This window comes from Pteropus medius, unplaced genomic scaffold (assembly GCF_902729225.1).
Source record: "Pteropus medius unplaced genomic scaffold, Ma_sr-lr_union100, whole genome shotgun sequence".
Classification (NCBI taxonomy): Eukaryota; Metazoa; Chordata; class Mammalia; order Chiroptera; family Pteropodidae; genus Pteropus; species Pteropus medius.
Window position 1 is genome coordinate 14490003 of NW_024351073.1, and position 12013 is coordinate 14502015.

At 31.6% G+C, this 12013-nt stretch overlaps 1 protein-coding gene across 3 annotated transcripts in view; it reads left to right on the forward strand.

Moving 5' to 3' along the window:
* The window catches only part of CDH18 (cadherin 18), a 376381-nt gene that overhangs the window by 116349 nt on the left and 248019 nt on the right, over positions 1-12013 (forward strand). For 2 of the 3 annotated variants that reach the window (XM_039842743.1, XM_039842742.1), the window contains exon 2: positions 6253-6736. In XM_039842743.1, the coding sequence (XP_039698677.1) occupies positions 6509-6736 (228 nt within the window). In that variant the 5' untranslated portion in view covers positions 6253-6508. Of the gene's footprint in view, positions 1-6252; positions 6737-12013 lie in introns of those variants that run through there. The other variant, XM_039842744.1, reaches the window with a different exon arrangement.

Sequence of the window (12013 nt, forward strand, 5' to 3'; positions counted from 1 at the left end):
TGCTTTTCCTACTTAGCTGTATAATTTAAAACTCAGCTCAACATAAATGTTTGCTTTAATCAAATTTGTGACAGCTAAGGAGTAGTGACAATGTGAATGGTCTGTTTTACTTTCATATTTTTAGTCGGCATGGGAGGAACGTTCATACACACATATTTTACAGTATATATAAGATATTACTCATATTACTCACATGATTATGCCATTGCAAAGTTTACTAATGCATATTTAAATGACTTCATTAATTTCCTCTGTGTTAAAAAGACCTTAGTGAGAAAGCAGAATTTTATTAATAAAAATGTAACTTTGTTATTCAGTACTTATGTTTCTTTGATTCTGACAGGCTTTTAAGTGAAAAGCAAAAGTATAATGTTAACCAAATCAAAGTATGTTAAAAAAGTTTTTCCAAACACATTCTTACAATGAAATATTTCAAGTTGAAACTTGGTATTTTAACACCACTCTTGTTGCACAAACCGGACTTAATTTGTGTATTCTCCAATTATTTATTCCTTCATTCAACAAATGTTTACTTAGTGGCTACAATATAAAAGTTTCTTCACTTGCCAATAAGGAGATATTGTGAGAAATATAACACAAAGAAAACATTAACTAGCACCTATAAAAATTATTAGTATGTTGGTCTGCAATATTTAGTAAGGATTAGATAAATGCTATGGTAATTTAGAGGTACAGTTACATTAAACTATGGTATCTAGACTTTCAATTGAAGGATTTGAGATTTTGCCTTACTTTCAAGCTAATAAGTTAGGCTGCCACAGCTTTATAGATGCTGACAAAATACACGAGTCTGGATCAGAGACAAAAGACTTCAATGCCATAGCACACTTGGCAGTGTAAGATTCCCTAGCTCCTCGCATCTCATCAGGTAATGTGAAGCAGTCAAAGTATATGCCACACACACAGTATATATGGGTTACAGCTAATGAACCTGGATTTTGGAATTTCTAGTCTCTTCTGAGGTCTTCTAGCACACTTCCACTACCTTTGTCCTAGAAGAAGATATTATCCAGTCAGAAAACGAATCTGCCCTCTGTCTCCAAGGGAGGTAACTATCTTTCTTCCAAGCCTGTTTGCTATGCAAATATTCTTGAAAAGACAGCGTGAAACAAAGCTGTCAATACTTCTTTCTCAGACGTGAAGAAACACAAAAGATCTAAATAGAATTGTCTCTCCAGACAGAGAAATCTTTGTGGAGAAATACTCTTCTGTCTAGGTCTCAGAGGATAGGTTTTACTAAATGAAGTTTGTAGAGTAAAGCTATTAAGGCAAAGAAAATTGAATGAGCCATGTCAGGGAGTAATACCTGTAAGTACACGTGTAGTGTTTTCATTACTGTCTCTAGGAAATGTAAATGAATATTTCCAACAGAAAAAAAAACAAAAACACAATATGCAAAAGTTAATGCTTTCTAATTTATTTATGTTATTATTTAGATATTTCATTGTATTTTACAGAGAGCTGCATCTATATATATATATATCTGTTTATATCTAGATATCTATATCTAGATATAGATATACATTTTTAAAGTAAATGCAATTCATTATATCAAAATCTTGGAGCTGTGGGAATATCCTGAAATAATCAGATTGAAAGTGAAATATTGATTTGGGAGTTGGTTGGGAATAAAATCACAGCCCTGGATGCAACTCCATATGGTTCATGAGTATTTGGTTTTTGACTGTAAGCAAGAGCTATATAATCAAATTGACACTGAAGGAGAAGCGTATAATTCATTATTAAACAGAAAAATTATCAATTGAAAAAAACACCAAAGTTATGAGGGGAAAAAAACAGTAAAAGTAGATGGTAAAGGACAGGAAGGTAAAACATAAATTCGGAAGTTGTTATAATTGGAAAATGAACAAGACCTAGACTTAGAACAAGAGCATGATACTGATATTGTTATCATTCAATCCAAAAATGATAGAAACCCTAGTTCCAGTGCCAGACACATACCTGATAATGCATCTTGCCAGCAATGGGCATTATGACTGCAGTCAACAAGTCAAAGGATAACTTAAGGTTTTAGAACACATCATCCTAAAAATAAGTAAATAAATACATACATACATGCATACGTGCATACATACAGATTAGAAATTGTGAAAAACTGGCTTTTATTCAGGATATTTAACTTCCACCTTATATAAGTACCCCAGGATTCAAACATAATATAAAATTCCTTATATTCAAATCTGCCTGACAGTATGATGGATTTTAATAATTCATTATGGAAAAGTTAAGTTTTATTATTTTCAAGAGGAGTTACCCTCATGAAGAACAGCCCTCTCATCGGATGGATTTACAGCTTTGACAGCTGTGCAGCAAATAACATGAACAATTGACATGTACTCCTCCACACAAGACGTCCTTATGTATCTTGCAATGAAAGTAATTCCAAAAAATATGGACTTTCCATCATATTTCATCTTCTTTTGACATTTTCTATTTAAACTAAACTTGCAAAGTCAGGTAAATTTCTACCGATAATATATAGAGAAGTCGGTAGTAATTATAATTCCAGGCTTTTTGAATATGTAAAATAATATCTTCTGTCACCCCAGATATATGAAGGATGGACTGATACATTCATGAAATAAAATTATTTTTAACAAAGACATTTTCAAAAGCAAAAGAGCAAAGAAATATTTTTTTTTCCTTAAGAAAAGGAAAACATAAGGCATTCTCCAGACCTCTTTGGAGTCCTCAGTTTTATAAATTAAGAATAAATTACTAAGAAAATCAAGTCAAAAGCCCAAGTTATAAGCAACAACATTTGGGGCAAATATGAGAATCTTTTTCTTTGAGAATAGTGTTTCTTTAAAGCTCTCTGAAAAATTGACTGTACTGAAGAGTTATAAATGGCTAATTCTGCATCTTCTGTGATATGACTAATAGTGTAAGTAGGGAAAGTCATTTGTAAATGATGCACAGTTATTAAGTCATAAATTCAAAGAATTAGCTGAACATGCTTAAAGGTACTTCAATGAAAATTTTTATTCATAAATGAGAAATATGAAGCTCAGAGAATATAATCCTCATAAAAATGTGATAGTTCTCTACACAATGATCATTTGAGGTCATATCTCTTGACTAAATAGAGTGTTACTAATTCTACTACTGAAGAGGGAATAATTACAGCAGCAAGAGGACTAGTCTGTGGAAGCAATGTTGGATCACTTAGATTAAGTACTGAGCAGAGGAGGGAGGTCTGCATTGCACATTAGTGCATGTAATGCATTATTTGGAAACTACTTCTTTTGGAGTATTTTGACAGTAATGTTTCGTATCAGAGAAGGTTCTTGTTTTCAGACAACAAAAATCAACTTTACCGTGGAAGGCAGCAGATATATTTATTGGAAGAATATTGTGTAGCCATCAAAATTGATGAGGATCCTTAAGAATCAGGTTTGGCAAGAAGTATGAACCAACAGAAGTTAGGCAGTAAGAAACAATGTCAACTACTTGCCGTGGAAACTGAGTAGCCAGAATGACTCTTAATTTGTGCAGCTGCCACTGTACTCTGTCCGTCATAGTTACTGGGCTCATCACTGCTACGTTTGGACCTTGAGACCCTTACAGCTGCTGTTGAGACATTTCTCAATTTTTCCTACAGCCATTTGTCACTTGCTCCAGGGTGCTGGATCATATAATTAACATGTGTATGTCACTAGCGCAAATTAGAAATAAGAAGTTGGAAGTAGAAAAGTCATCTGGTCCCAGGTGTTCAGAGGCAAAAGTTAGGGCTCTGGTCATCAGGATTCATATATTGACGTGTTCCATGGAAGCAGGAAGGGTGTTTAGATGTTGCTTAGTCAAAAAAATGCCAAAAATCTTCAGCATATTTCCATTGTGTTAGTCTCAGTTCGTGGTTTATTTCACTATTATGTGCATTTTAATTCTTTCTAACCTATGCAGAGATGGATTTTCTGAAGTAGAGCAGAAAATGTTCGTATTTGGAGTCTGTTCTTTCATAATATAGTAAATGAAATTAATTTTTAAAGTACAGTAGTGATGTTTACATTTGTTCTTTCATTCCACAGAGCCTTATTTATAACTTTTCATAACTGTCACACTAAAGATTCATAAAAATATAATGTATATATAGATTAAAATGTATTTATGTATTTTTGGAATGCTGCAGGCGATGATTATTGTAAAGAAAACACTATACATATCTGTAATGCATTATAAAAGCCACTTTCTTCACCTTCTACTCATGAATTATGCTTCGTTAAACAACTTAGCATAAAGGGCAAAGATGTTAATTTCATTTAAAAATCACACCAAGAGGTGTGAACGTATTACGATAACACCTTCTATATATTCATCAACTTGACTTCTAAGAAGAAAGTTAAAGTTTCTTATTTTGAAATTTGTGACTTAAATATAAGAATATTTAGAGAAATAAGAAAGAAAAACTTTAATATAAATGACCCAAATAATTTATTAGATATACTGAAAAGAACATTAAAAGTATTTACATTTTTATAAATAAGAAAATTGAGACTCAAAGAAATTAAGTAATTCATATAAGTACATATTGTAAGTAAATTATCAAAAAAAAGAAGAAAAACTTTTCTGACTTTCTTTTCAGTGCTTTTACTATGTTGGAACTAGAATGGCATTTCTCTTTTTATATGTTAAGAAGGTTTTTGAGTCATTTTAATGTAAATCAGTGAAAAATGTATCTTTGTTTTCAAATAATATTACAAAGTTTAATTAATATTTGCCTGATGATTACAATGAAATTCCAGTTCTCATCCAATACTATAGTTTCACAATTGTTGAAGTAAGCATTTTCAAAAACCTTAATTTACGGGGAGAGAAACTGAGAAGGTAAATGCCTTGCTCTGTGTCTTATGTGATTATTTTTTTCATCTCCTATTCAGTGTAAATATTTTCATCAATTATATAAAGAATTATACTTTGATTATTTATGTTCAATTTTTAAAATAATTTATATTGTCAAGTCAACCACCTTGTGATTCATTTAGGTCCATATTTAAGTTTGTACTGATTTATAGGGGCAAATTTTATGGAATAAGAAAGTGATTCATCTACTATTTTTACTTGATGGAATAGTTATAATCTTGAATTGATATTTTTCTAATCTTGAAACAGACATATTTAAAATGCAGCAAAACTTACTGCAGTTTTATGTTTCAATAAGTTAATAATTTCAGAGTCAACTTTTTCTCTCCCAAATTCTGTTTTTTTATCGTCCAGAAATTTTTCTCAAGTTTTACTTTATTATCCAATTATTGTAAACCCTAAGTCCAAGTTTGCAACATTTATTTGAAAATCAAAGCATTTTCCCCTCTGTTCTTTTTGCCATTCCTTTCTTACTTACATCCTTCTTTACATTGCTATTAGATTTATGTGTAGTGTCATTCCCAAGCTTGAATATCTGTCTTGCCTGTATGTGAAGACGACATGTTAGAGTATTATCTGCAGTCTTATCAAAATCCATACAAACTATGAGTGAGCCAGTTGATATTTTCACCCATATTTGTGCCAATCTGATCCTCTAGTATGGAGTAACTTTCAATTTTATACATTTTTTCAGCCATCTTCTTTTCTGCTTTTTTTCTTTCGATTTTTTTTTTTTACTTACTAAGCCACTTTTAATCCTAGGAAGTATTTTGTTGAAGTTCAGTGAGTCACATATAATAAGTAATTAATTTGTGTCTGTGTAATACATTTTTATCACATCTAACAAAAAAATAAATACAAAAATAAGTGAATAAAATTTGTACTTAGCATGGAGTCTCTATTAGATCACATATTTTAAGTGATCACACTACACTCAGGCATGTGTACTTATGGTCAGTTTTGACCATTTCAACACTCTCTATGGCTACATTTCTGTGTTTCAAAGAATACACACATACGCACACACACACACATACACATTCGTATGTATATGTGTATATATATCCTCAATATACATATACCTGACTATATATATTCAAGTATAATATATATTCAATTACATATAATTGAATATTAGTAGTGCAGATAGGGAGGTTCATCTAAAAATACGTGTTCAGTGTGCAGGTTTATGCATGACTATATGTATGTTTGTTTGTGTATTTTCAAAAGAATTTACACATGTTCTTTGCCTGTCAGAATCACACTGCAAAACAGTATAATTCACATTCAGAGCAAATACTTAAAACTACCATGTTTTGTAATGTATATAATTTTCTCTCTTTCCATTAGGTAGAAAATGGTTGCCTGCGTTTGCCCACTGTGAAGACTTAGAATTAGACAACTATAGCTTTGATTCTCCAAGTGTTTCAGGATGTAAATGCAATCTGTCTTTACCCTGATGGACAGTTAAATCATGGACATGCTGAACAATTTACTTTGGACTGTCCTTTCAAAAGATGCTTTGGCTTCTCTCTTGAATGCTCACTAAACATTTGTAGCTGACACGGAAAAGAAAGAAAACTGTGAACTGGAAAGTTATCTTACAATGAAAATTACGAGCACATCTTGCATCTGTCCAGTCCTAGTGTGTCTCTGTTTTGTGCAGAGGTGTTATGGAACTGCCCACCACAGCTCCATCAAGGTGACCAGAAATCAAACCAAACACATCGAAGGCGAAACCGAAGTCCACCATCGTCCCAAAAGGGGATGGGTTTGGAATCAGTTCTTTGTTTTAGAAGAACATATGGGACCAGATCCACAATATGTTGGAAAGGTAAGTTTTTGTTTATTGGTTTATTTTTTTCCTTTTCTGGGCAATTGTGGGTGAAATGAGGATGGAGAAGCAATTGGATTTGAAGACATGGAACATTAAGTGGATTATGTTATAGAATGGTGTTATTTATACTAAACAGTTCAAAATAATGATTGTAAAATATGAACTTTACCAATTATGTCACATCTCCTTAAACATTGGTCCATACACACTAGACAGAATGTTCTTTGCCAACATATTACTCTTCTTGTTCTCTCATGTAAAATGAAAACACTTAATTGAATACACAAGTAATTATGTCTTTGTTACCATGAAGGTATGCTGGTACAAATTTTTTTTTTAAACTATCACTAATACACATAAAGCTAAAAAGAAGATACCGTATCATGATATTTAATATAATTCTATTAACTGTTACAGAGATGGTATTTTCATTTGTCAGCCTTAAAAGCACATGGATATTTTTCCGATCCCATAAATCAATTTCCATAAAAATGTTGATATACTTTAAATATAGATTAAATATATGTGGGATGTACAGGTTCTGTTAAAATTTCAAAACAGTGACATAGATAAAATGATCAGTAACTTCAGGTGAACTTTATTTTCTCCCAAAACTACAGAAAGGACAAATTAATGGCTTGTCGAACCCTTTAGGAAATTGTGTGCTCAGTAAAATGGGACAGTTTAAGCATGTGCCATCTAGGCTCTAGCATAAAGAATAAAGTGGGAAGTGGAGAGGCCTGGTAAATTACTGATTGGATTGATCCTTGAAAGCAGCCACACTCAGGTTTGTTCAGCACCTGTGAGAGAAACAGTAAGCACCCTGATAGACTTCAGGCTCAGTAACTTCCATCTCCTCACTTGACTATTTATTTTCACTTTAGAAGTGTTAGTTCTAAAAAAAATAAAAATAAAATAGTACTCTAAGCCATGGTGCTTCCCTAATGTGTGGGCAGTACAGGATCATAAGCCATCTGTTCCACCCCTTATCCAACAGGGACTGAGTTGCAGCTGTTTTTTCCCTACAAGGCAGGAGCTGTGGAGTCAAAATATGGAACACACACACAAAAAAGATCTGAAACAATTCTATCATTTTCTTATACGCATATTAAAATGAGACCAAAAAAACCTCATCTTCATCCTATGCATTTTTTTCTTATAAAGTATTCCATGAAGTAAGTGGAGATATATACAAAATAAAAAAACACAACATATTGAATTATTAGAAAGTTATTTTTTTATGAACTTCCAAGTGTTTTTTTTTTATAATTCTTTTTATCCTTGAATAGAAGGAAAAAAAAAACAAAAAAATTTTCCTTTAGTAGTAAACCGAAAGGAAAAATATTTTATTCTTAAAATATTTTGTTATGCATATTTCTTATTTCAATTTAACTAAAGAAAAAAAATTGCTAGAAAAGGAAAAAGGTAGACAACTTCTTATTTCTTCTTGTGTCACCTGGTTTTAGTAAAAGAGCAAGACTCAATTGGTACTTCAATCCAAGCCATCTTTCTGGGCTTAGGTGCCAATGAACATATGGTTGAGAGCTGATTACCCATCAGGAGGTGGCGGAGGTCCGTGAACCTGTGTAAGATTCTGGAGGTTCAGTAAAAATCGATGCCTGTTTTATTATTTGTAGTATTGACAGACAAATATAAAGAGTCACACCTATTTCTTAATCTACCTGGTCTCCCTCCTCATAGACTTTCTGTTCTACTCTCATCTGCCTTAATGAGCCATTCTAACTTAAATGTATAGATTCTTTCCCCTCACCATCAACACCCAACATCCATCCATTCATCTGTCCTTCCGTCCATCCATCCATCAATCCCTACATACATGCATACATAAAACAATGGCAATTCAAAAAACAAAAAAGCCCTGCAAAGCTCAACACAATCCATATGTGTTTAAAATAACATCTTTCTGTCCAATTATTTTTGTTTAATAAGTGAATTTATATCTCACACTTATAAATACATTCATAATGAACCAATCATATATTTTCAAACTGCTCCTAAATAAAAAATGGAATTTTTAAAATTACTGTGAGCATGAGAAACTAGAACTAAAAATTATCTCCTTCACTCCTCTATGTCACGCAATTGCCAGCATATCCTTGAGTTCTTGATTATAATTTTGTATATCTACCATTATCTTTCACATTATAAAACAACATTTACTGGACTTTCTTTAGCATTCTTAAGTTAATTGGTTAATAAAATTATAAAGGTTTCAAGTATACAATTCAATAATACATCATCCATATTTGTTGTGTATTCACCACCTAAAGTCAAATCTTTCACCATATATTTGACCCCTTTTACCTTTATCTTACTTCCCCCTACCCTTTCCCTCTGGTAACCAGTAAACTGTTGTCTGTGTCTATGAAATTTTGTTTGTCTTGTTTGCTGTTTTCATTTTATATCCCACATATAAGTGAAATAGTATGGTTCTCAACTTTCTCCTTCTGACTTTTTTTGCTTAGCATTATAATCTCAAGATCCATACATGTTGTCACAAATGACAATATTTCATCTTTTCTTATGGCGGAGTAATATTTCATTGTATGTATGTACCATCTCTTCTTTATCCAATCATCTATCGAAAGGCCACTTCTGTTGTTTGATGTCTTGTTCACTGTGACTAATGATGTAGTGAACATTGGGATACATATATCTTTATGCATAAATGTTTTCAAATTTGGGGAGTAGATACTTATAAGAGAGATTGCTAGGTCATATGATAGTTCTATTCTTAATATTTTGACAAACTTCCATACTGTTTTCCATAGTGGTTTGAATTCTTATCAAAAGCACCCTCATACTGGACTTTTGATAAGAATTCATGCCTAAGTGTTTTGATATATACCAATTTCTCATATTTCTTATGACAATTTTCTTAAACTTTTCTTAGTCAATGATCGGATTTATTATAGGGTATTTTTTTTCCCCACATTGCTCAATATATATTATTCACTACTAATACATTTATATGTGGCTAAAGCCATGATCCTAAGGCCATTTATAATAGTAAACAATATAACTATACATATACATGTATAATAGATAAACAAATTATACATATATGAATATATAATTATGCATGTATATGTACAATGGATAATGCATAATTTTTCCATAAAAAAAGGCCGTGAGAGACCAAATACCAAAACTAGCATATGAATATATCTCTTGGATTTTATCTCATGGGTTTGTTAAAGATATCTTTAAATAATTGAAGGATTAGGGTAAGGAAGATATAATAGCACATTTGTTAGAAAGTAAGACCTTTCCTTCTGGAACAAATTATTTGATAATGTCATTATAATTTTAAAACAAAAGTTTTCCATCTTTTCCAAAAATCATGGGGGGAAAAAAAACATACCATATAGTGTATTTTTATTTTTCAAAAGGCGCTGAATAAATCCCATTATAACTAAGAATATAATTTTATGTAAGATGTCACACACATCCTGAAATGCATGCCATACATCACAGTTATCATTGAAGTAGACACATTGCCTTCATGAAATAATAATGATTAGTGAGTAAAGAGCTAGGTTTGAGTTATAGAGTTTCTGCTTATTATCTGTGTTACAACTGGTAAGTCTATTTTCCAGCAATTCTGTTTCCTTACATGTAAAACTGAGAAATACTGTTTGACATTTCTAGTATATTATAAAATTCAATTTATGGTTTAGATCATGGGTCATTTAAACTACAGCCTGTGTCCAAATTCAGCCAGTTTCATGGTTTGGTATTACCGTTTTGTTTTGTTTTGTGTTTTCATTTGTACATCTTGGAAATGATTTTTTAAAATAATATTTTGTGACACACTAAATTCTATGTGACCCAATTTTGAATAAGTAACATTTTGTTGGAATTCTGCCACGCTCATGCATTTTTGTATTGTATATGGCTATTTTTAAGCTACGGTGACAGAATCGAGTAGTGGTAAGGAAGAGTAAGTCCTGCAAAGTCTAAAACGCTTACTGGTGGCTGCGAACAGGAAAGGTTTGTGAGCCTCTGCTTATGATGTCTGCCTCACCTAGTATACTGTGGATGCTTTCAAAGTAGGTTCTGGGGCTGTTTCATCTTTATTCATCCGATATTTATCTCAGTGTCTATTGTAACGATCAAATGCGGTAATTAACTGGGAAGTACTCAATAAACTGTCATTTTTTGTAGTCTTGTTAATGGTTCTGATAATTATTTGAAATTATTGAACCAAAACCCTCTCTCACTAATCATTGCTTTCATGGACGAGAGAATTTTTGGAGGCCTTTACTTCACCTGTTTCACTGGAGTGCCTTTCCCCCACAGGCATTTTAATGAATGTTCATCAGCTTTGATGTTTTTGTTTTTATTGTTCTTTTGTTGAATTACATGCAATAGTGTAATGAAATTCCTAAGACACACATTATTTAGCACACAAATAGATACATCTGTGGGAGAGATATAGAAGTGGAATTCTGATTCAAAGACAAACAAATCTTTAATTTTGGTAGATATAACTAAATCCCCTTCTATAGATGTATTTTGTACCTCTCTCAGTGATGTATAAGATTGATTATTTCTCTATAGCAATGCCCACAGATGGGATTGTAAAACTTGGAATTGTGTAAATATAATCAGTGAAAAATTGCATTTCTGTATACTTTTGATTTACATTTCTCTTATTATGAGTGAAATTTATCATGTTTTTATATTTTAGGGGATATGAATATTTTTTTGCTGACTGACTTTTCTTGGCCCTTGATTTTATATTCTTTTGTTAGTTTCTTTAACTTCTTGATACTAGTAGTTCTTTATATATAGTAGATGCAATAATTCTTTGCCAATGATATAAATTACCAAAAGTTTTTTCTTCACAGTTTCCATTCATTTCTTGAATTTAATTATGATTTTTGCTTTATAGAAACTTATTTTAATATAGTAATTCTTAGCAAATAAAGCTATAGTTTTATTTGATTTGGATTCTTCTGAAATTTGAGGATATTAATTCAGAATTAGTGGCAGTAAACAAAAATGTATTCTTTGGACCTTAATATCTATAGTTTATTATGTATATTAGAAAATATTGAATAAACAGAATGGTATAAAGTGGAATTGCTTATGTTAGAAACCAGAAATTATAGTTTAGAATAAATTTGAATTCTTATTTTTAGCCACTAGCTATTGGCCGTATTGCATATATGTCTCGTATTTACCAATAGAGTAGATCCTGAATGTGCAGGTTGTAGTTGCAAAATATAGCGACTCTTACTAGTGTAT